At 39.4% G+C, this 27,102-nt stretch overlaps 1 protein-coding gene across 1 annotated transcript; it reads right to left on the bottom strand.

The window, feature by feature from the left end:
- LOC124073198 (growth factor receptor-bound protein 2) lies at positions 1-26,010 on the bottom strand. The gene is made up of 6 exons (XM_046415266.1): positions 25,779-26,010; positions 23,925-24,180; positions 6,640-6,737; positions 4,114-4,236; positions 3,203-3,371; positions 1-906 (listed from the first exon to the last, which is right to left on the bottom strand). The coding sequence occupies exons 2-6, from the start codon at positions 24,000-24,002 to the stop codon at positions 721-723; spliced, it is 654 nt and encodes a 217-aa protein (XP_046271222.1). The 5' UTR covers positions 24,003-24,180; positions 25,779-26,010; the 3' UTR covers positions 1-720.
- Between the last annotated feature and the right edge of the window lie 1,092 nt (positions 26,011-27,102).

Here is a 27,102-nt window from a genome sequence, read left to right on the forward strand (position 1 = left end):
TGGATTCTCTCTATAGTTGATTTATTTATACAGCCAGTGGCTGATGTACAATGCTCACGTGCCAATGATCTTAGACATGGAAACTTGCTGTACTGTAGATTGCATCATTTTTTTCTCTCTTCTTTTTTGTACATTTTTAAAACCATTTCTTCTTTTTTGTATTTTTTAAAACTTTTTTTCCTTTAAAACGGTTAGGATTTATCGGTAGGCATTTCATTTAGGTGATTAAAACAACATGCGGCAAAAAAAAGAAAGGCAGAATGTTAAGAAGTTAAGGAGAAGACAGAAGCAGCTGTGGGAGCGGTAGAATCATTTGGTTATCTTCATGGTTGGTGCACTACTCTTTAGTTTCTCTGCATTTAGATTTCCCTCAAAGACAGTTCAATCCTCACTGAGGTGTTCACTGGGGAGGTGAACAATCTCAGCACAAGTAAAAGTTGATTTTGCTCAGCTGCCACCCACAGAGCGCCGCCTACGACAGCACTACTCCTGTTTTATCTCTCTCTCTCACTCTCTTTCAGTTGTTTGCGTTCTTCCTATCTGCTCCTGTTTTCGTGGGATGGCCAAGAAGGGTGTGGGCGGGGGGAGGGGAGGGGGGTGCGGGGGGCAGTGGGTGGGGTTTGGATGAGGGCTGATGAGATCAAGAACGATTATGACGATGATGATGGTGATGGTTGGCTGTTGTGGTGGTTCCTGTTGTTGTATACATGGTCTGACTGTTTACATGTTCCGATTGACAGGCGTGACGTAGTTGCGGGGGAACATGCCCGTTTGGCCGTGGCAGCCTCCTTTCCACCAGTTGGGGTCGGAGTTGTCCAGGACTTGGATGAAGTCGCCGCGTCGGAAACCCAGCTCTCCTTCCTCCTGCGGGTCGAAGTCGAAGAGCGCCTGCACATATGTGGGATGCTGTGCAATCGGGACAAGGAAAAAGAGGTTGGAAGACAGGTTAGCACAAGTGTGATATGATGATTTTAAAAAATAACAGGGATACAGAATAAAGACATACAGAAATAGCACCTGTGAAACCTTCGCCCTCGCTTTTAGATTAATGGTGACCCTTGATGAGAGTAAACCTTTGCAAAATTCTGGTGTTAAGCAGGCAGTCAAGAAGAAACATTAATTCATTAATTCAGAGGCTAACTTCCAGAGTATGACCTTGAGGTTATAGGATTGCTACGTTAAGAGTGATATCATCCAAAAGGGTGCAAGTGTCATGACTTAAGTAATAACGTGTGGGCAAAAAAACAAAACAAAACAAAAAACTGTCCCAATATTTCAAAATCATGAGAAAAACAAATCAATTTCAGTGGCTGCTCTCAAAACATGTTCATCGTACATGAATAAACAAGCTGCATCCTGCTATGTAATATCATTTTGACTGCCTTTCCCCAAATCCACAGACTGTCTCTTTCTGTCCCCTCTTGCTACATGTCACACACATGTTCTCTCTGTATATCACTGTCTCTCTGTCCGTCTTACCTGCAGATTCTTCTCATCTTTACTTTCTCTGTGATTTTGGTCAAACTTCCTCTCCTTTCTGCTGCAGCTGTCCCTCAGACCTGCAGGCTACTGGCCTCACTGTGGCTAACTTCTTCTCTTCCAAACGATGTTCAGATTCGTGCAAATATCACAGACGTTTGAAATTAAATCTGCATGGTTCTCTGCGAGAAGCCATTATGCCTTCGTTTTAAGCTTATACAAATAATACTGGCTCCAAGCTTTTCAGCTAAGCCTCACTGTTGTTGTTGTTCCACTGGCCAAGTGGTGAATTATTAATTTTGTTTTTATGGACACCAAACACACTGTGAGCTGCCTCTACAGTGTTTTTCTGAGCTGTCGTCTAAACCAGTGAATTCAGACCAACTGCTACCGAGCTCATGTGCACACACCCAGGAAACCTTTGCTGTATGCTGAACAGCTGTAAACAGCCTTCTGGCTTTCTGTGACTTTTAGGTGGCTGAAATCTATGTTGACACAGTGATACTGATAATTAATAATACAGGTTATAAGGTAAATAACATATCTTGGCCCCCAATCGTGACAAGATATTTGAACTGTGCAGTTGACCAGTTTGATGTAAATGTGTACTGTATTCACTATGACAGTGTCATTTATTCTGGGTTCAGCAAAGAATAAGATTAATGCAATAAACTTGGAGAGAACAACACACAACAAAGCCAATAAAAAAAAAAAATACTGATGATGTTGTTACTGATATTAGGTTGAGTTGTGTTGGCGGACCAGGCACCATGAGCACAGTAAATTACATCTATACTTTCACGTTATGGTGTTGTAGTAATGCAGCGTAAGATAAAACGTTTGGAGCATGTTACTTTCTGTTGCTGCACAGCATTTTGAACAAACGTTCTTGAGGATGGATCACCATACCAAGTGAGGTGCATATAAAATACAATTTTGTATATTCAAAGGAATTCTCAGCACAATACAGATGTTTTCACGCATCACCGTCCGATCTTAACCCACAATACCACAGGCACTGAAATGTGATTCAGTTTAAACCCAGAATACACACATGTGCTTTTTCAGAGAAGAGACAGTGTTATGGAAATGACTATGCCGCAAACTGAAGAAAGCCAAACAGGATGTTAAAATTTTTAATGACGTCTGGGTGAGGATGTGATGGCACACTGAATCGTGGCCTTCTCACTTCTTGTTTCTCAAACTGTTCTGAGCATTAATAGCTAAGCAAAGTTGTTCATTTTGAAGACTTCACAGCTTAGAAGGGCCTTTCGGTTTCTCCCCGACAATAATTTTGTTTCACTTTTCCTGAACACATCATCAGACATATAGTAACTACACAGTGTAACAGAGCAGAGAGCTTTTCAGAGACTGGATGTTTCCTAAGACATATCTGCAGGCAACACAGATTTTTCATATGTGGTTATACTGACGACCAATGCAGCCTTTCTGGTTCTGCAGTGTTAAGTGTTAGCTTCCCTCACAAGTGAAATAGATTAGGAGGTGGAACAAAGATCTATATATATGATCTATATCCTCAAAAAAAAAAAAAAAGAATATATTTATATTTTTATATATATATATATATATATGCCATATCATTCTGTAAAAAGACATTGCCATTTTTATTGTTTTTCTGCTCCAGGTGTCACGGTAATTACAGTTTTAGGAAAACAAGCCTGGATCCCAGAGTGTATTCACTCTAAGGGACGTCAGTTCTTACCTGGGTGACCTGCTCTATGTCTCGCAGAAAGATTTGCTGATTGCGAGAGACCGAGGTGGAGCGGTGGTAGTCTACCAGCTCATTCAGGGAGTTAAACTTCACCACCCATAGAAAATACTTTCCAGCCCCATCACGAAGAACCTTGAAGTGTTGGACATCATTTCCATACCTGCGCAAGGTCACAAAAAGGAAAAATTTAAAGACAGAATCTTGTGACAGATGTATGTGCAAAAGGGTTAAAGTCTGAGGCACGACATGATGAGGTAGTATGTTTTAATTTTATGCATACTGCATGCAACAGTACACAGTTCACAAGGCCGTTGCAGTATGTACTAAGAGTAACACACCCAAAGATTTAAATAAATGTAGCGGAACAGTCAAACATTAAAATCCCTTATCAGAAGCATTAGGCATGTCTGTGACACAGTGATAAGTGTTAGGTGAATCAGTCATACCAATAACAGACTGACATTCAACTGGCTGACCAAGCTGAATCACAATAGTACAGACAGTAATTAAGATCCATATCTTAGCATCAACTTTACATGTAACCTGCTATGATCTGAACTGTGTCTTTTGGGAAAGTCAGAATGAAGAGAGACAGATAAGAGGAAATGAGATCTGTATGTGTCAGCTAAAACAATAAGCACTCATAGGGCTGGCCAATGCACTCAACAAATGAGCAACTGACAAACACTGGTCACCAGAGGGCAGCTCTGAGACTGAGATAAAAATAAGGAAGAGGCTGTGTTGATGACTCAGACATACCAAGTATGGAAACTTATGAACCTTATCACTTGTAGGGAAACTGTAAACTGGTGTAAGGATAATGTGAAACAGTATTTTTAGAAGACAGTGTGAGTGTGAATCATGTTTTTCCCTCAGACATACACTGTTGCAGTGCTACTTACTTCACAGAGAGGGAGAAGTCTCCTGGTGCACTCTCGCTCTCTCTGATGAGGAAGGCCCCATCATGCCTCTGTTTGTTTAGCATCTCCTCTGCTTTGGCCCGGGGAATCTTCCCAAAGAACCACCTGGACAAGACAGAAATCAGGTGCAAGTGAGCATTCACCAAGTGCTCTTCCTGCTGCACAGACTGTATCCATGGAGTCTATAAGAACACTGTGAAAATGGCAAACACCCTCACACCCCTCCCCACCCCCCCCAAAAAAATAAGCAAAGGCACAGCACTGAGTGATAACATACAACATATCCGAGCAGAGTTAATGCAGCGCTATGGCTGTCCATTTTTCTTTTGCACTGCTTATTGTGCTGAGGATAACGGGGGACCACAGCTCATAATGCACTGAGCAAAGAGGTCAGGTACATCTTCAACTTTGTTAACACACGTAAGTGAACACACGCATGCATGCCTAAACTGGTATGGATGATGCCGAAGAGGATGCAAAACATCACACAAAAACCACAAGTGCTGCTGGATGACAGGTTGTGAACTCACAAGCATCTGCGTTTCAAAGTCTCTAAAGATTCAATTTGAGATTTAAAGTTAGCAAGTGTTCATCACTTTTAAATAGCATAAATGTATTTTTAGTAGTACATATGCTACTAATATATCACTATGAGAAAGCCTTGACAGAGGGAATAAGTGAGAGCGATAGAGATGGATGGGGAGTGGGGGAGACAAATGGGTAACAAAGCCAGTGAAAAGCTCTTTACCAATGTAAATAATTAAAAAGTACAGTCAGCCAAAAGATGACATCTTGGCTCCTTTACATGTAGGTGAAAATCAATAATGAAATGGCCAAGTCTTGATTTGCTTTGTATCTGGCATTGCAGCAAAGCGAGCCAGTACATCGAGTCTCTTTCCCGGTTTGATTAAAGTGATAGCAGAGCAATTACTGGAGCCAAGGAAACAACAGAACGACTGGCAGTGCCATCAGCAACACACACACCTACTCCTCTACTCCTGTGAGTGGAAATGCTTGAAAACATTAATTGCTGCTTCTACGACTCTTATTCTTAATAGACTGTCACACAAGCCTAAGCATTAGCCACAAAAACACAATTACTGCTGGACAAGGGAAACAATCTGTATACAAACAGAAGGGACTCTGACTTAGAGCTGAGCCATACTCTATTGTGCTCTGCTGTATAGCATAGCTGTGTGTGCATGTCTGTTGTGGCTGTGTGGGTGCCTGGTGCGTTTGGGTGGCACTTCATTGTCCTCACAATGGCAGACAAAGGCAAAGTCCAACCACTTCATTGGCCCGTTCTGACTGTTGCTAGTCTTTTAGAATACACTCTTATGAAACAAAAAAGGCTGGGGGAGCTCAACCAATGCGTCAAATGCAAATATTAAAAAAAAATATTTGTTTAATATCATAAGCTGTTACAGTGCTGTGGAACAAAGTGTTTGTAATTCAATGGCCTACTTGTGCCAGGTCAGATCCTCCCATGTGTAAAAATGCCACATCCTGCACATCCACAGCCTGTTAAAGGGCACAGCCTTTCCTGCTCTCTCCGATGTGGTTGGGCTGAATGAAATTAATCCTAAACCCCTTATGAGGAAGCAATAACGTAATGATCAGCTTGAGGGATGAAATTTACCTCGTGACAGGAACAGACAGTCATAACTGTTCACACAAACCTCTCATGGAGTCTGTTGTCTATTGGCTGAGATGAGTTAATGTATCAATATTGCAACATTGTCTAAAGTCACATGGTCTGCTAATCAGACCCACTGATCAATAACAATAATAATAATCAATAATTTAAACATGTTTTTCGTGAGACAGACTACTGAAAAATTACAGCAATTTTGATCCACGTACAGTAATAAGCTAAGCAATTTCGTACTGGCATGTTTGAGAAATTTGCCTGTAAAGAAAAACTTAATGTTTTCTGAGATGCTATACTAAGTTTTGTTACAAGCCACCTTTCTGTACATTATTTTGGAGAATATATTGCATTCAATATGACTGTTTAAAAATTTGTATAAAAACTACAACACCCTTGAGAGCCTTCATTATAATGATTGCAAGAGGTTCAGTGTTACAGATGTATGAGCCACCGCTAAGTATGGATTCCCCATAACCATAAAGACTGCAAACATTTGAGTATTATTGTTGTCAATACATTGACATCGCCCCACCATAAAAAAGGTACATCTGATGGCAACTCAGCAATGATGCAATAAGGTCAATATTCAATTAAGCATAAGAGGCCTCAAGCATATTAATAAAGAGAGAGCTGATTTGGCACTGAACGCAGGTCCGGAGGAAATGTCCTCCAAGGATTCAAACAGGCATTCTCTGAAGTGGTTAAACATACACATATATACATATATACACACACATACACACACACACACACACGCAAGTCTCATAAGAATGAGAGATACTCATGCACAATAAATGGCACACTTACAGAGACAGACAAAGGCTGACTTTAGAGAAACTGGGGTGCATAATACTTACGGGTGGGCTTTCATCTCTATGTAATTCTTGGGGATGAAGCCGTCTTTTCCGTTTAGCTCTGCCTTGTACCAGTTCTGATCACACTCTTCATTTAATACCTGGTGTGGACAAGAAAAATAATGTCAATGTCAATGTCAATAATGGAAAGCTACCAACCCATAAATTTAGCTTGAAGCCATTCCATTTAATTTCCTGTGACTTCAGAAGGTGCATGTACTGTGTGGTAGAGAACTGCTTGGTAAATATTAGGAGACTAAAAAACTAAAAGCAGAGAAGAGCAAGTAAATACAATCTACGGAACACTTTAAAACACTTCACAGGATAGCATCTAATGTCTCTCTGTGACCTGCACCTTTAGCTATAGAGACTGACTAAACAGGACACAATTCACATCTGCATAAAACTAAAGTATAGCTACAGTGCAGATGTGTTGGGCGAATAGGGCATCAATGTTTGTCTAATAGGTATGTGCCTCTCAAGTGACTGCAATTATTTGAAGTAATTTTAAAACTCTGGTGTATTAATCTGTACTAAAAGTTCTTATAACTTCACTGTTAGTTTCTAAAAGAACAAACAATAAACAATACAAAAGCAAAGGAAGTGACAATAACATGAGAAGATAATGAGAAGAAATAACATGCATCATTTTCCTTCCAGTGCATTACAGTTTAAATGAACTCCTTATTGCATTTCAGTAACATCTTCACATATCCCAATTTCAGAAGAAAACTAAGCAACAACACTGAGTCATGCAACTTTCAGTTGAATGATGTTGCAAACAGCAATCAAAGCCCATTTGGTAATCTCAGCCTAACTTATGGCCACCACAGGCCAGCAGTGTATAACAATTGGAAAGTAACAGAAAAGGATGTGATACACAGGTCACACAACCAGGCGGTCACTTGTTGGATCCTTGATTGTTCTTGAACCAAAGCAGGGTGAACATTAGTTTCATCCCTCTCATCAAAACGGGCAGAATTCTGTACTGAAGAATGACTCAAAGTTTTACACAAAAGAATTACGAGTCAATTTTGTTAGAAGCCATTTCTTTCATCATCTTTGATCACAACTCATCTGCATAATTCAGAGGAAATAAAACAACTTCTGGCTAATGCAGACAATCTTTGACGCAGAATCGCTGGGGGGCAAAAACAGCAGACTGCTGACAATACTCGATGAATAATAAACTCAAACATTTTTTCTTGCTTCCTTTTACTGTCTTAATCACAATTTTGCTTCTTTGCCTCCATCTTCCTCTGGCATAACTTCATAATTTCCCACTAAAGCAGCCCAAGACAGCTGTCCAATTGGCCCCCTTGTAGTATGAGTGGCCTGGGTCTATTTGCTCCAGTGAGCTTACAGAACGCCAGCTGTCACTGGCCCTCCCCAGCTGCTAACCCTGCACAAGACCAGCATTACTGGATCAAGGAGTGGCCTTGGACCAAAAACATAAGTGCACTGAAATCAGCAGTGGGAGGTGAGGGGGGTGGGGGTCTATATGTGTATGTGCAACACAGTGGTCTTACAGTCACTGGGGTACAACTGTGATAAAGCAAGAGGAGTGTGTTGTGGTGCTGTCTGAGCCAAGACCCAAACAAAGGGCATTAGCCTCTGGGCTCTATGTTGACACACCAAACCGACCTTCAAGAACTAGCACCTACAAAGGGACGCTGATCCAACACTTCATGGCCAGCTCACTGCCAACATGCATTTCTACACTCATATTTGCACTTGCACCATCAGCTTGTGGTGTATTGCTTATGAAGGCTAACAGGACTAACAGCCTACAGTCATACAGGAGCTGTACATATAATCATAACCATGCTATGAGCTATAAGTCCCCACCCCATGCTAACAAGCACGCTCACAATGACAACAATACATTCACACTGATATTTATGTAATGTTCATAATTTGAGTTTTGTGTGTTAGCATGCTGGCTTTTGCTAGTTAACACACGCACACACACACACACACACACACACACACACACACACAAAACAACAACAAAAACAGCTGGGGCTGCTGCAGTTTTCTTGTTTCACCAAAGTTTTTGGGGAAAAAAAAGACCTGATGATGGCACTGGACAAAAGCACACAGAAGACTGTGTCATTAACAGTTATTCCTGCCTTTACTGACTGTCTCCACAGATTCAACATGCTAAATCAACTCTACTGTCATCGGTAATGAAAGACTTGTGCAAACATGCCAAACATAAGCATTACAAAAACTATGTGCGTGTGTACTGGGTACAGACACACAGTGACAGGCCAGCAGCCTAATGTCAGTGTGGTTTGTCAGGGCTTTAACATGTCTCACCAACACTGAACTCCAAATAACCCCCTTTTGCTTACCGCTGGCACGCACAAACACACACGCACACACAGAGTTGTGTTTACATCACTTCTGGGGACATTACATAGACTTACATACCACCTAACCATAACAATAAACATTACCTGCCTAACCCTAACCCTAACCTTAACCTACCCATAACCTCAGGTGAACCTTACATCAAGTCTTCACCCAAATATTTAATGATTTATGTAGTGAGGGCTTGCATTTTGTGTTGCAAAGCTGTCATAGACAATGCTTCATCCTCATGACCCAAAGATAAAGCCCACTTGTTGGCAAGCATCCACTCTGCAGAGACACCCTTGAAACCATAGCAACTCAGCTCCAGCAGTGATGTACAGCTGACCAAGCACTCTGACCTCACTTGGGGACCGCAATAAGGAAAAAAAAACCAAAAAAAAAACCAACTAATCACTCTTAGTAAATGGACATCAAGTTAAGTACACTGTTGTGAAGTAGACTCAAAGACTCAATCTGCAATACTGCAAGAGAGAAATGGACGATACATTTTTTGTCGCATTTTCAAGAAGAAGAGTCCTTCTGGCAGGCAGCACAACATGCTATCAGCCCTTGTGAGTAACCCTAAATAATTACCCAGTCTACAACCAAAGTTAATAATAGAGCACAGCAAGTCACTCATTTATAAAAGTGGTCTTAAATTTATCCTTAAACATCTTCCATGAATCACAAATGATCACCTTCCTAAAATAATGGCAAGTCATTCTTTTACAAAATTATTGTTTTTTCCCCCCTAAATCATCTCCTCATGATGCTGGCCACCTCAGTTTTTGTGTTTTCTAAAAAACCTGAAAAAAATGACTCCATTATTTAGGCCATTATTTAAAAAGGGTGTCGAAATGTAACTTTGGCACTTGTGATCTATACATCTCAAATGACTTTAAACAGATGGCACCTGCCTCTTAAATAATGAAATGAGCTATTTTCAGGAATAACCACGGACCAAAAGAGAAAATCAAACTCACGGCGAAGGTCGACTGAAGCAAGGCAACATGCATTATTTGGTGAAACAGTGGGTTGACAAATACAGCTAGCCTGGGAGTGTGTCCAGTCATGTCGGAAAGCAAATGAGCATTTCCCAAAATGTCAAAAGATTATTTCAAACAATGCAGAAACCCACCCTTAGTAAGAAATGAACTCAACCTGTCAAAAAGAAAAAATATAGCAAACAAAGCCCGGACAGTTGGCTTAGACATGCCTTTGCGCTGACATTTGAACTTTGGGTCTATTTGATGGCTCTCAAAACTGGCAGAATGGCTGCCCATGAGGAAAAGCAGAAATAAAATATTTGCCTGACTGGCAGTTCTTTTTTTAACCATTCAGAGAGGAGACAAGAGTAGCATTGTGTATGTCTGAGCTCTGTCTCTGTTCAGCACTGTGCTGTTGCACTTCTGTGGATGATATGCATTCCCTCCCTCTCTGAAGATTTTTTTTTGGTCTTTTTAATCTGATTGAGCCACAATAGTTGTAGGAGTTTCTATTTGAGAGGCTAAGGTCCAGGACAAGGATTATCCCCTCCACAGCTGCCACTGCAGACCCTCCCCATCCCCCCACCCCTTGTCTCTCTCGCTCTCTCTCTCACTCCCACGCACAAACATACATATAAAAATATTATAACACTTCCACCCTCAAAGTCATGTGACACTAAACCTAACTCTACCCCTAGCGTCATTCACAAGAGACCCATGTTCAAAACTACCAATTAAGTATGTTTCTGTAAAACTATGAAATTATACACGATCTTGTGCAAATCCATCTTGCTGTGTTTTACATCATTAATCATGCCCTTAAGCTGTGCTGTTTTTACACTAAGGATTTATTTAGGCTGGAGAAACTGACGTAACATAACAGGACATCTTTCCTTTTATACTGTCACCTACTGAAGAAGCAATGCAGCAACTTACATTTACTATTTGAATGAACAAAAATGATACCTACTAGTGCAGTGCTCATCCAAACTATGTCACTCTCAACACTGTCTACATAGCACTGTCAAAACATTAAGATTCCAACTCAAAAGTAGCTGATGCCAGTGCCGCTAAGAGGGTTCACCCAGCCCTCCGAGTGACACATAGATCAATTTAATTACTGTATGTCATCCACCCATCCATTTTCTATACCGCTAATCTGTCAGGGTCGCGGGGGGGCTGGAGTCTATCCCAGCTGACAACGGGCAAGATGCGGGGTACACCCTGGACTGGTTACTGTATGTCATAGCAAACCTTTACCTGAGCTAGAGAATCAATTTTACTTAAGTACTTGAATTAAAACTTATGTCGTGGAGTTATTTCATCATTGGAGTAATATGCTGTTCAGGTACTGCAGTCAAATGTGTTTTTCAGTGTAGTCGATCAAGTATATAATTCAACTAATTTACAGAATTTAATAACAATCTTTTTTTTTCACATAAATGGCTGTCAAAGTAACCAGAAAATATAAAACAAGCAAATCTTGAATTTCCCTCGGGATCAATAAAGTATCTATCTACCTATCTATCTAATAACAATGTTTAATGATGCATGGAGTAAAGTTATGTTACCATAATAGAAGGGGTACAGAAAATGACTTTATGATGGGAGCAATGAAGAAACATTTAGAAAACTAAAGTCTGGCTGCTTTGGAGAGAGAAATATATAGAGTATGCATAAACTGATATTGATTTTTTTTGTAGGTGGGCCTTTATTTAGTTGTCTAACTACATGTTGCTGCTGTCTTTATTGCTAAGCTTTCTGCACCAGTACTCCTACTGCTTCTCCACAGTAAACTGGGAGCATGCTGAATGCCATTCACTATAAGCTTTATTTTTGCTATATAATTTTTAGAGTCTGCCATGTGAAATTACTTTTCTCTGACTCAATTATTGCTCAGCATGCCTCATCTCGTCTGTGTGTAACTGAGTGAGTCGACCCTGAAGCACCACCCCACACTTTGCAGAGCAATGCTCGCTTGTTTATTCAAAGGTTAAATACTGAACGTGTTGCATGACCAAATTGGTGCAATCTGACACTGCACTTCCTTAGGACCCCAGCCATACACGTGCCAAGTGTTAAGTAGATCTGATGAACAGTTGAAGTTATGTGAAGGACAGTCAGACAGACAGATTCCTTGGTTTACAGGCAGATACCTTCCTATATAAGTTTCTGTAGGAATCAGGACTGAGCAGTCCCAAATATGAATTTTTGCTTTGATTTGAATGCAGTGTTAAGAGGTGACCATGAAGAGATGAGACTGAAATCCTTATTTTCCCTTTCCTGGTCACCTAAAACTGAATGTCAAAGACAATCCATGGTATAACTACAAGTATGGGGATGAAAGAAACAGCTGAGCTCAAGAAGTCATTATTACATAGGGTATGCATAGGACTGACATGCGATGGAGGTAGAGAGTGAGGTGGATAGTGAAACTAATTGTGGGGGGAAGTGAAAAAGATGCCAAATAAACCACATGTCTGCATAGTCCACATGGGATTGCAATAAATCAGGAGCAGGGATTACCCCAGAGTGTGAGTTAATCTGAGCGTGTGGCAGTTTAGCCAGATAGAAAGATAGACAAGCTAAAGCTTCATCAGAACCTCAGAGGCCAAAACCTGTCGGCGCTGCCACTAAGTTTAATGAAACTGATAGAGCCCCTTCTGCTATCTATTTGCACACCAGACGGAAACATACAACACTCTTTTGGTTAGTTAATCAGACCACAGAAAATTTACAACAAGGTATCTGGTTACATGCAAAGTCAAAGTTTGAGAGCAAATAAATAGGACTGTAATATTAATTAATAGCAATTATAGTTATTTAACATAATTACTTATCCCAATTGTAACATTGTAATTTAAAATCAAATCAGAATAATCAAGCAGCTCTAAAATAAACATTTTAAGAAACCAAAATAGCATATAGCATATCAGAAGCAGCACACACTGCAATGTCAATCATTATTCGATGGAGTGAAAAACAGGGAAATCTAAAACTTGCTTTCATGTGCTGACATGGCAAATAAAATATATTTTAAAAATCTGCTTAAGTGTATATGGAAATTTCATGACCATACTCAACCTACCTCTAAGAATGAAGATGCCCAAAGATTTCATTATTTGTAGATTATAACACCCTCAACAATGTTGGAATGGGGAAAGACTTGAAGGGTCTGTATCCCTGTGGAGATGGGGCTGAGTCGGTCTTAAGCAGTGATTTCTTGCAAAAATCACTGAGCAATCAGGTGGGCCTGACTTACACAACAGCTCAATAAAAGACAGTGAAAAGGCAGTGAGAATAGAAGGCCTGTAAGGGCACACATACCAAGTAATGTCTGTGTGTGTGTGTGTGTGTGTGTGTCTCAGTGCCAACTGTGTGGATGTCCTGCAGAAATGGAATCCGAGGCCTGGTATTTTGACACGCTGGCAGCAGAAGTGACCCCTGTGGTGGCACCAGATCTTACACAGGGGACAAACTCATTCACTGCCTAAACAGTACAGTATCTAGGACAGTGTGCATGGACTGTGGAATCAAGTCTTTAAAATAAGTTAGAGTATGTATTGGTGTAGTAACTGTAAATACCCTGAATGTGTTATCAAAGATACACAACTACACCGGCCCAGACCAAAGGATAAGGAGAGAAAGACAGATTTAAAATCACAGCAGGTTTTCGTTGTGACAGGTTGGGGTGTGTGACTAGTCTACTTTTTCTGGGATTTGTTTAGAAAAACAGCTCTAGAAAAGATAAATGCAGTCGAAATGAGTCTGACCTCCTTTGCTCCCAGCAGGGAGGCTGCAGACTGGGATCAGGGAGGCAATGAGTGTCACCCAGATACAGAAAGACACAGAAAAAGGAGATTACATTGAATTCTAGTAAATGAAGGCTTGTAACACTCTTGTAATTAAAATAATGCTTGAGGCCATTAAAACATGACCCCCCAGAGCAGAGACTGTCAATTCAAACATACATTACGCCTCCCATGCAGGGAATAAACTGAATGTCAGACACCCAGTAGAGGAGGGCTACAAGTCCACCAACTCTTAAACACAAATTGTTCTCACACTTGAAGTAATAAAATAACGATGACCCCATTGTCGTAGGCGTAAACACGCTGAATGATGAACTTTGTATTTTCTGAGATTTTCAAGAAAATATATTTATTGAAGCACTAAAAACACTTTAACCTTTCCGTATAATCACATATTGTTTAGCCCGACAGAGGTCTAGAATGGTCATGTAGCATTAAAAATAAACAAAGAAAACAAAATTAGATAAAGCATTGTGTTAAGTCTTCACCATCTTGACAAAAGTCAATGATGGAGATACATTAAGCAATAGGCAATCAAACAGTTACTGTGTGTCTGTGGAGACTGACACAAGACTGTCATAACACCTAAGAAATTATTAATCCACCAAACAAACTAAGTTCGTTTCCTCATCAGTTGTCTAAGTGTGACAACTGATGAGGAAGGATAATTTTGACCCCACTCCTTTTCTCTTCTCAACATCAATTTCACTCAGGCAGTGGGTGGGGGGGGGGGTCCTCTCTTACATCATGTTGTTGTTTATCACAGCTTGACTTCTCAGTGCAGCTTATATCAGCAGTACCCTCTAATGACTCAAGCTCAAACTGAAAAAACTAAAAAAAATCTGCTGCACAGTAAACAGATGTGATAGATAAGGCAACTGTGTGCATTTATGAACAACTGTTCCACTTATGTCAACTTAGGAATGGGCTTGTTGCTGGCTGATGTCAATGTAAGATTTACCAGCTGTTGTTGCAGAAATTAACCAACCATATGCCAGTGGCACCCAATTTGAAGTGAGTGTCATATGAGGAAATAAATGTCTACATGGACATATCAAGCATGAATTTATATTACATTACTTAGTTGCTGTCCCTTTTTGGACTATTTTTTCCACTCATAGCTGGAACTTGCAGGGAGGAACTTAAGTGGAACAGAGAGTAAAAAAGCTGGGGGATGATAACTTTTGGTTTAAATACAGCTGACAGTGACTTTATGGCACATCAGGAGGGAGTGGTGTGGAGATGAGAAGGAGTGAGATCTAATTACAACTCTGACTCAACATTCACCAGTGAGAAAAGAGGCAGAGGGGGGCAAGAGAAGAAGAAAAAGAGCAAAAAACAAGGCAGAAACCATCACAGAAACCAGCTCAAAAGACATGAATAGGAAAAGCACGAGAAAGTGACAGAGCAAAAGAAGTCAGAGGACCACTTTGAAGAATCACCCTCCTTGTGATCAGCTTAGGAAAACTCCTCAGGGTAAATTGCATAAAATGAGGGCATCTCTTTTTCAGAGCAGCCAAATTAGCTATGTTTTATTCTGTAGAGTGCAATGGCCTCCATCTGCGGTAGCTGACTAGCTAAGTGCCTTTTGGTGATACACCAACAGTCCCCAGCAAGGGAAAGTAGTTTCTTTCCCACACTGTTCCCATTAGACACCCATATAACCTGCATCTGCAGTGCCAATGAGATGCCCTTTCTTCCTTGTCTTTTTATTGCAGAATACACAAACTAGAAGATGTACAAAAAACACTGGTGGCAACACAAAAAGTAAAATAAGAAAACTGTCTGTAAGCTCAACTTGCAATATGAAAGATTAAAATTTGTGTCTTGTTGGTGGTTTTTGTGTAAAACAAAGACACAGTGATAATGCCGTGTTAGTCTGAGTAACATCCTTTGGGATATCTATGGGTGGAGATCAAAAAGACTTGAGCTGTCCTAATTCCTGCTTTAGGTGGCTGCTTATAATGAGATGCACAGCTTGCCTGTGCTGGATTATCGACTTAAGTGTGCGTCTATGGTACCTACCTCCTTCAGGCATACACTGTACATAAACTTGGCATCGCTTAATGATTAAAGAAGAGTTAAGAGGAAGCACTGACAAAATTGCTATTAGCATGGTATTCAGCTATATCGGAGTTGACAGTTAATTAACAATCAAACAAAGTAGTGAAATTGCAATATGGCCAAGTGCAATATCCAAATTGCAGGAGCTGCAAATGTTTGGTCAAGGTAAAATGTGTCACAACATACCATTATAAATGAAGCATGTGGCATATTGTTCAGCTATAGTTTAAGTTTCAAAATATAAAGATTATTTCTCACCTGGGCACCAAGGACACAAACTGAATCACAGCTGTATGTGTCACCTGCATGGTCAATTAGTCAAGAGGAAATGTCTGACATTCAACAAGCGTCTAAGTCCACCCTTGTCACCGCCCCTCCCAACACATAATATTTTCATCCAGTCCCCACCTCACATTCTCTGTTGACAACAGTTCATCCGTGCTACAAGCTGTGACACAGCTTTGAACTAAGACGATGTGGCGCTCCACATTCTCTCACCTACATGTACACGTTTACAATCCCACAATGCAATGTGTAGCATTTTGTAGGTATAGGTAAATAATAGTCATGGACTCATATAAAACCTGTTACTGATGACAAAGTTTAATAAGTGTATAGCATGGCACTGATTACAATAGTTAACAATCTAGAGAGTAGTTAATGAATGAAGGAGAGCGTTTTTGTACACAGCTGTCTGTCAATTGCATACATGTTGATGACATACTCTCAAATAGCTGTACTGCTACTCCCCTACAGGCAGTAGCTCTGCACAGACAATGCACTGCTCTAACAATTGGGAGTGCCAATTTAAGAGAGTGACTTTCTACTTCAACGTCAGCAGCAGGCATCAGTGCTGACATATTAAATCATGCCCAGTTGGGCAGCCAATGGGCCAGGGAGGGCAGTTGCTGGGACAAGTAAGTGTCAGACTGCTAGACCTGCTGTAGTGTATTCACTGAGCAGATGCCTCAAACACACAGATGCACAATAACAGCAGGAAACAACGAAAAAAAAGGTTAAAGCAAACACACTTTTCTCCATTACTGAGGTAAGGTAATATTTGTAAATTCTACATCTCCTTCTACTGGCCCTGTGAACAGCAGCATGTTGGTAGTGAAAGGTTGTTATTCTCACTATTTTTAAAGTAGGTCGCATGTTTTCCCTCATCTCTTTGCCTACTACTGTTTTACTAATTACAATCTATTTAGAAAAATAGGTTTTTAAAGCAACTCCTGTACCTGTATGTGGCCTGTTACAGGGGCACTGGATGACTGAAATGCTGAACCACACTTTATCTGACTAATTTCTTTTTTGTATCGTTTTAAAAGCCTGCCTTTGTAGGACAGAAGTCCTATGGCTATATTTCATAGAAAAGAAATGATTTTCTTCCAGTAACAAGGTCACATTGTTTGAATTAGACAAAAGGAAAAGAGAGGAAAAAAATGAGTCTGAGAAATGTACTTGTGTAAGCTTTCTCTCCAGAGATTCAGCACTTAATTAGAAAATAGTCTGCTCTTATGCAAATGTGAACTCAAGACACATTCTCTTGGACTCCAGTGAGACCTCATAGGGCCTCTGGCAGTGTAAGTATGGTGAGTCTCAGCTGTAACAAAACCTGCACAATGAGCAACATAGCAGCGATTTAGTGACACCTTAGCTTTGCACAGTCAACTGCAACAGCTAAAAAAAATCTGCAGAAAACCACTGCTGACTTGAACTTAAAATGTTTGGAAAGCAAAAATCAAATAGTGGGATTGGGGTCTGGAATTGGAGCTCAGACTCTAATGACAGCTTAAGAGCATGTCAAGTGTTTGTTTTCGAGGTTTGGATTTTCAAGGCATCACAAGGCATTAGTGATGCAACTCTTCTCTTCAACGGTCAAGTCAGTTGGGGGGGGGGTCAATACTCTACAAACTAGTAGGCAATGAGGGAGCCATTAACCAAGAAAGAGGTCTGGAACTTACCAGAAAGTGCTGAAATTACTGGCTAAAAGTCCATCCTCCTCGATATCACAATCCCTCAAGTGACTTCGAAAACGGTTGCTAAAGCCAATTTTACTGTATTTTATTGCAGTTTGTGCAATCACTAAATTTTACAAGTCTGTGTCAGGAATGACAATTTCTTTGTGGAAATTCAGTGCTATAGTGTAGTAAGTGCATACTGTAGAACTGCTGGAGTTTGATGTGGAGACACAGGAAGTTACTGGGGGTTGGAAGACAGACACAAAACAGGAAGTGAAAAAAGCTAGCCGTGTAACTCACGTAAGCACACGCAGATACAGCGACACACTCACGTTGGGACAGAAAAGACAACTTGAAGACTAATTTGTCTTCTGAGCTTGAAAAGGTTTGGGGCAGCAGGGTAAGTGGGTGGTGGTTTATGATCTTGTCTTTCTGAAGAAAAATATTGCACATTCATATTCAGTTGCAGAAAAATTATATTAATAATATATATAATTAATACTTTTTTATCATCCTGCAGCATTTCTCTAATAGTTCCTAGGCCATGGGGGCCTCTTCACCAAGTCACCAAGTTTCAGTATTTTAGTTTTCAGTAGTTTTTCATCATTTCTGCAAGTAAATACTTATGTAATAATTTATTTATTTATTTATTTAATTTAACATTTTACATACAGTAATAGTTTACTTTGCCAACACTTGCCTCCTGTAATTACAACTGAGTGTCTAGCTGTTCCACAAAGGCCTGGGCTCTATTGGTAATCTATTATTCATTTAATTCTTGGGTTACTTTCAGTCAAAGTTTTATGACATACTATTTCATTAGTGGCTGCAATATAATAGCATTAAATAACAAATGTGTTAAATCTGTAGACAACAGACTGTAGAAGGCAGCAATCTGAGATCACGCTACAGAGGGAGGGTTCAAAGATCTGTTGATGGTAGCTAATTCTGTCAGCTAACAGGGCTGTTAATCTTTATTTATTTAAGGAGGAAATGAGAGCAAGTGTACAATGCTCAGGGCAATGGCCAGACTTGACTGTGGCCTTCACTTGTCTGCTGCTTTGCCTCTAGATCAGCTCTCTTCAAATGCTACAATAACAGGCCGTGAAAAGGTCCGCATACATCTGAAATGGATTTCTAACTTCAATAAATGACTTTTCAATCATGTTAGCAAATCCTCTCCAGAAATGAACTTCAAAAGGGCAAATATTACTTATAAAATGGAAGGACGAAGTTATTTTTCCCTAGTTGTTGCACCTCAAGAATACACTCCTACTCTCAGAAAGTCAAGCGGTAATGTTAAGTATGCGTGTGCAGCCTTTGCCGTTCAAGGTCATCGTAGAATGTCAACGTCAGCTTATGAAGGTACACAGAATTGAGACAAAGTCCAAAAACACACATACACTACATAAATTAATAAACAAATATATATCTTACAGTGTACAGTCTGATAAAAAAAGAAAGATCTTCTAACCGGCAGTGGCAATTTCCCCTTTTTTTGTCTATGCATGATGGGAGACCACATTATGAAACTGAACTAGTCTGCATTATGCAAATTTGTCATGGGCCCACACATATTTGTAATGTAAGATATCTTACATAAAAGCCCACGCTGTGCTTTTCATATATTTCTGTACCTGGAATTTAAGACTCAAATAACAAATCTGACTCTAAATTCATATGAGGAGACAGTTTAGAAAATGTTAAACAAATTGAAAATGTCTATACAGATAAAACAGGAAGGTCGTTGCAACAGCTCTGGGTGCCATTTACTGATAAGGAGCAAAAGTTACATGTAGAATAAAAGCACACACCTATTTAAAAGATCAGATATATTGTATAGAATATTAAACGGCTCTGACATCATACTCAACAGCTGTTTTTCATATGAAGGGGGACTTGGTGAGGGGATGGAGCCTGTTTTCTACTCTGACACTTTGCTTCACTGCTCATGAACTGGCAAATCATACTACTAAATTTTGACCAAATGACTCAAGGCTGTGAAAAAAAGAGGGGTCTGGACTGGTCAATCAGCTGTGTGAGTCATCTTGATGGTACAGGACAATATGGGCCTTCTTTCATCTAATAAATGTTATTAAATGTGCTGTAACACAAAAGCATAATGAATAAAGGTTGAACAAAATGAATACTACCATGTGTGTAGTGAAAAAGACAACAGATTTAGCATCAATACACAGACCTATTAACTGGAATAATGGTTTTAAGGGAAATTATCATGTGACATTTAATTTCACCACTTTCATATTTCATACTTAATGCTATACAAACTGGCATGTCCTATTTGTATTCACCCACCTTTGTGGATATTCTGACAAGTAATAAAAACATCAGCATATGCATGCTTCAGGATGATTAAATGGTTGGACACAACAGCATTTCATGTCCCTAGAACAACCTTTTCATCCCCTCAGTGCCAGACTATCAGATAAATCATTAATGCTTCTATAAAAGGCCTTTTCTAAAAGCAATCGAAACAAGGAGGAACACTGCTGTGTGGCTGTGCAATATTAAACCAATGCTGGAACTGTCTAATATTTTGGCTTTGTCACAGTGAGTTTAAGTTAGTCACGCAAACTGTAATAACTGTCCTGCTGATGCCAGTCATACTTGCTACGTAGCTTTCGCGATGCCTACGGTATCAAACCACACTGGCTTCCTTTCATTTATGAGTACTAAATAAAGATTTAAAAAAGGAATTGCAATCACTGCAACATGCATGATAACATTTATTTCTGCAGAGTCTATGAACAAAGTGAAGAACATATTTCTGTATTAGTGAGGGCTATAGCAAGCATCAAAGCTGCCAACTCCCACTGATACTTAAAATGGTGAGAAGGTAAGGATGCTACATACAAGTGAAGCCACACAGGCTTTCTCTCTCATGAGAGGGAGCCTTTGTCCTAAGAGCAGAGCTGTTTAGTATTAGTATCAGCAGACAGCTAGCACTGGTGATGGGAGCAAAGGAACCACTATGAACACACTCCACCTCAAAAAAGTTTTCTTTTAGATGTACTAATCCTACTGCTAGCATATAGCATGCTATACAGCTTGAAGAGAAGCAACTAACAGCTCTAAATAAAAAGAAATGGTTCGCTGGCCTGTTTACATCTGCTAATCTGTTTCCTTGGTATGTTCCTTTATTCGTGGTAATGCTGTCAATTGAGAAAGGGATTTAGTTTTGTATTATTGATGTTTAAACAACTGTTACGTAACTAAATGTCTAACTGGTCTCAAAAGCAGAGTGCAAAGAGCAAAGTGAGATCGTGAGCCAGGGAAGGGACTGATGCAGGTTTATTCAGTACTTTTGAATTGATGTAAATAACTAATGCAGATAATTTAGCAGAAAAAAGTATAGCATACTTTGCTGGTCAGTTCCATTTCACAAACTGATTTTAAGTAATATGGAGATCTGGCCATCTTCTGGCCATTTTACTGTAATTAAAAGCACAGGGGCACCTGTGTATGGTTCAATGAATGACAGGAGCATGTTCCATCCTGTTTCTCATAAATTACCGGAGGGGAAACATTCAGATTTTAAGCTAACGTATGAGTACTGTGAGGAGGAACAAAATAAGAAAACAGGATGAAAGAAACAGAGGGGGATGGTGTCTGACAAACATCAGGGCGATTCATTCTGTCTCAAAAAGTGAACAGGTCCTTTGGGCAGAGCAGCCAACAAATGATCCAGATTAAATTTGCACAGTGCTACAGGCAACGTTCGTGCAGTCTTTCTTTTCCCATTCTTGGTCCAGAAATAACCTCTGCAAAGGTTTTTGTAGTTCTTAAGGTTGTGCACTTCCAGTATGTTACCCTCTTGATGAGGATCTTTTCCCCCCACTTGGCCAAAAAGCACTACTTTGGCACTATGAGGTTTAACAAAAAACTCACTGATTAACATGATGTAATTAATTTTGTAGTTTATTTAATGACCACAAAAAAAACCCCAACAATCTGTACCCCTGTTCTAAATCAACTTACACTTACCCCTGCAATTGTTATATTTATTAATGGTTATCAAATATCAAACTACAAAGTTAATTACATCACATTAATCACTGTGGTTTTTGTTGAACTACAGTGGAAAAGTAGAGCTTCATAAACTGGACAAGACTGAATATGAAGAATGAAGTTTAAGTGATTCAGTTTCATTTTAATATAAAATGACTGCACTGAACAGCTGCCTCATGCTTCTTGTGTAGCCACACATGCAAAATATTTGAGGAACAGAGCTTCTGTAAAGAAAATAGACAATGTCTTGCAACATCAAGAAAAAAAAAAGAAATCAAGAATTGAAAGAAACTACATGCTGTACATATAGGGAACAGAGAGCTAAAAATTAGGTTTTCAAAATTTAGCAAAAATAAGCAGAACATTGGTCTTTTAACATATCACAAAATCAGTTCAGTCTAAATTATCCAGGCAAACACGTACACATCTTATTTTTTGTGATGACAATTAAAGAGAAAAAATCTGTGGCATTTCCCTTTAAGATCTTAGCTGGAACTCACAAACTGGTAAAAAAAAAAAAAAAGACTTTACAACAAGACAGCTGGCTGGTGAAATTAGGAGAAAAGTTCTATACTCTCTTTTCTCATATGCAAATTTAATAAGAACTCATATTTAACTCTGTGTTTCATAAGCCGACTTTCTTTCTCTCCCTCCACCCCTCCCTGTAGACCCCCCGGTGAGATAAGAAACCTTTTCGAAACTCCCTCCTCAAATCTCTTATTTAGGAGGAAAAAAAGAGCACTCATCCTCTAAAAGAACAGGCAACTCACTGTATAAAGACAAGTTACTTAGTCATATTGATGGAAATTGTCAATACGCAGGCTTACATCAAAATTCTGTGGGAAGAACATAATAGCAAAATTATCTGGAGGATGTTAATTTACTGTTGCTCCGTATTACTGTCTCAGTTCAGCCAAATTAGTGATGGGTTTGGTATTAATGGTAACAAGATTCATTTTCTAAAATGGATCATTAACTTTGGAGGGAAAAGGTAAATTAATATTGCTAAACACAAACTAGTGTGTATGTTGCATTTTACATCTCATTGCATCTCTGACAAAGCAGATGTTGCCCATTAAAACAATTTAGCGTTATGACCAAAACAGAACGTCAGGTTACACTGAAAATACACAAAGCTGTGTGGTCTCTTAGAAATGTATCTTTTACAAAAGGGGCTATTCACTCTGTTATCAGCCAACAGCTTAAGAGCAGTATTTCTGAGAACCATCTTAACTGTAGGCAGTCCTTTTTTAGTAAAATAAGGGCTGACCTTAAAGCCACAGGGGAGGAAAATGAATTCTTAAAATCGTGCATTATAAAAAGGATGTTTAAAGCCGAGGAGTGAACTACACATATTTTCCTAGAAAATAAGGAGACATGAATATCTAACTAATTTTTCTGCACTGTCCCCTCTGCATCCAGCCCATCATCGCTATGACTCTAAACAGAGGGATTATGATGATTGCATTTAAATCCAAAGAGAATCACTGTGTAGGAAAATTGCAGTATGTACTTTCTAATATCTTGGCTATCTCATCAAGGTCGGAGAGTGACATAAACGTTTTTCAGGCAACCAGAAAGCATAAGGCTTTGAATAAGCTGCTCATGCCTGGGGTTTCACAGAGAGCACTTTAGGCAGTTCATAATGGAACAAAATCCCTGCAACTTTTGCCTCTTTAATCATTGAGCCTTCTGCAGTGTAACACAAGCTTTGCTCCTCCAGAATTCTATACTATCACACAATGGGATCTAGGCCTAAAATGTTGTTCTGCTGTACATGTAATGTAATTACCATGTATGCCATCACATGATGCAGTGGTGTTTTAGGTGTTTTAGATTTCTGGGATGAAGCCCAAGCTTGTTGATCCTGTTCTCTTTTGAAATGTGGGTTTTTCTTTGCGTCAATACAAATAACTTTACCATCTGAAACTGCTGATGGCACTTTATTTAACACAGACAGAGATGATTAACGACACTGTCAGGAAACAAAACTACAGCAAGAAAAGATTTTCTGGCATTTCATAATTATGAGTAATACAGACAAGCCTTAACATTAAATAATCAAACAGTTCACTCACCTTGAGGACATCTCCACGCTTGAAACTAAGCTCATCATCAGCAGTAGCTCTGAAATCGTATTTGGCAATGGCCTCCATGGTTGTTCCTGCACGCTGGAAAACTGCTCGGCGACAGTTGTCTTTCGGGGACTGAATTTAAAAAAAAAAAACACTTATCCAGGCTTAGTTGGCCAGATGATTTTCTCCAAGTCTCTCCTCCCGTCTATGACCCACTCTTTAAGGGCTTAGACCTCACATAAAGGTTACAGTAAGGTACCTGCAAACAAAAAACAATGTGGCATTTAATCACAATAATATGTTACAGATGATGATTTTATTAGAGAACAAATGTTCATAGTGCATAGGTTTATGTTGGGACATAAAAATCCTATTAAAAAACATAACTACAGTATGATGGCTCAAAAAAAACAAACTGAATTTGGTTAAGACCTTAAGAATATTCGGAAAACGTGAATATGATTATTCCTTTACGCTGCATGTATACACTTGCTACAACGCCTCTTAGTCACATTCATAAAATGTTTTTAGGGGTGTTTTCCTGTAATCATGAGAAAGTTATTTTCTAGTCTTGACATCACATGCTTTGTTCTCTTAAGATCTTAAAATATCCAAAATAACAGCACACAAGGTCATCTCTAATGGCCAAACTGTATGAAAAGGGATTAAGGCCTACATGTTCCTGCTGCTGCTACTCTGGGCAACATTCACACTGATATAAAATTCACTACAGTCAATGGCAGTTCCCACACAGTTTCTTGACAACCAACCACCTGGACCGACCAGATACAAGTAACCTACTTAAGCTGAGCTGACAGTGATACGCTGGCTAAACCTACCGTTGATGAAGTGAATGGATAAAGCTACGTTATCTCATTAAGTTGTTTGCTAATATGCTACCGAGCCGCTCTGAGGGGTTCACACTAATAACGTAAAGCGGTACGTCCAATAACGCCATCAAATCTAACAGTCACCCAGACGGCAAGATAGGAGAAGCAAAATCGAGACAAATTATCAGCAAATGCACTCTCTTATTTCATTGCTTTTTTTTTTTTTTTTAAACAATGCGTCACGGAAAATCTATACATGAGTTAGCTTGAACAGTCAAAGCTTAAGACGTACGGCAGTTTTCTAAAAGCCATTTGACTGTAACGACAAAACTAGCCCTAATTGGGGACTACCATTATCATATATTGCCGTCAACAACTCAATCTATGGCCATTATATCTGAAGACAAATAAACAACAAAGCGCCTCAGTGACAGAAGTAACGCTAAGAAAGACAAGACAGTAATTAAAAGGGAAGCTAGAGACTAGAGGAAGCAGACTCAAACAATCCTCTTTAATTCACATTCGTGTCATGGCTTTGTACTGTCAGAACAATGTCAGATTTCAACATATGGTAATTTGCTATTGAGCCTAAGATCGTGTTTTTACCGTTTTCACGCAAGTTCGAGTCAATCGAATCAGTTCCAGCCAACAGCCTGCGCCCAGTGTACAAAAACGCTAGACCTAGCATACCGGCTAACGGTCGAATAACAATAACTGCGATGCAGCATGATTATCAAACTTAAACCAATTAATTTATCTGAACGACAAATGGACGTTGACATTACTCAAAACTGGAGCCCTATTTAAAATAAACATGAGTTATTTAATAACGCCCGAGGCCCACAAGCTAGCTTCACGTTGGCGAATGTGAAAGGGAAGAAAACACCTTTTTTTCATAGCGTAAGCTGTTGTTGCTAGCTTAGTGGCACAGTTAGCCCAGCTAATGTTTCTCAACTTGCCTAGCCTGCGTCGTGGAAGGAAAGAGTACACAACTTTTACATAAAGAGAAACAATAAGAGAAACTCACCACTCGAGATATTCCGTTTCTATGCTGCCACCGTCACAAACAAATATCCTATCTGGTAATTATCCACTCACTGTTTCCTCTTAAGAGACAACAAACGATGTGCGTCTGATGTCGCTTACACCCCGTCCTAGGAGCCTAAACGTAGCTACTAGCATAAGGTTCACGACGTTTATTTCCGCTTCCTTCCTCAGTGCTGGGAGGGTCTGCCTGCTGCTGTGACTGGAGGTCCTTCTTGTCAGTCTGTTCCACTTGTAACAAAAACCGATCACATAATTGTTACTGCCCCCTGTAATGATCCCCCGTGATACAGTAGCCTAAAATAGCCTACCCATTATCTATCTATCTATCTATCTATCTATCTATCTATCTATCTATCTATCTATCTATCTATCACATAGATGAATCCATAACAGCAATTAAATATTCACTTGGAGTGACCTCCAGGCGTGGTGGAATATTAGATAAATTAGGTTGAAGCATCCTGATGCTTAGATTTAGGAGGGTAAACTAATGTTTTTGCCACATCAGTATTTGTCAGGTAATGAAAGTAGACAGCGCAGTACTTACAGTTAGAAAGGCGACGTTTAATTGTCTTTATGGTTTTATCAGAAAGTTACAGAGTGTCTTTGCTAAAAAAAAAAATGCTACCTTAGTCACCCTCAGCTTTCATAAGGTATTCTAAGGGTTCGTTTCTTTAAAAATGACATTATTAACAAATTTTAGATATGTCAAAAACAAACAAAAACAACAACAACAATAAATACGGTAAATAAACAATAAATTAGCCGTTACTTTTATCCCACTACAGAGCCCACTATTTCACAAATATATGATTGTTTGCTGTTGTTGTTGTCATTTTTTTTAGACATCTGCTTTTAATTGTGAGCTGTCAGTCTATAACGACAGAGGTATTTAATTAAATACCTTGACAATACTGACACCTAGTGGAAAGATCGTATCTTAGAGGAACAGCGTTAGAAATGCATTTTTGGTATAACTCGCTGTGCTGTTCAAATTATGGCAAAAGTTCCCACACATACTTAAAAATAGAAAGGTCATGTTAATGTGAGACAATTATTAAGTCTATTTCCGTTACTGGTGATATGGTGGAGCTAATGGCGCCATTAAAACCTTACACTGGGACACTATTGTAGAAGAAGCGAAACACAGTAACTTCACACAGACCTCCATTTGATATAGAGAGAACAGGTGGTTCGTTCATTTCCCACCATGTAGCGATTCCCAGATAATTAACCTTACTTACTGACACCATTTTTGTCCCGTCGAGTGAAGCAGAATGACAGAATATAGTACCAGTAATGAG

The sequence above is a fragment of the Scatophagus argus genome, chromosome 16, assembly GCF_020382885.2.
Source record: "Scatophagus argus isolate fScaArg1 chromosome 16, fScaArg1.pri, whole genome shotgun sequence".
NCBI lineage: Eukaryota > Metazoa > Chordata > Actinopteri > Scatophagidae > Scatophagus > Scatophagus argus.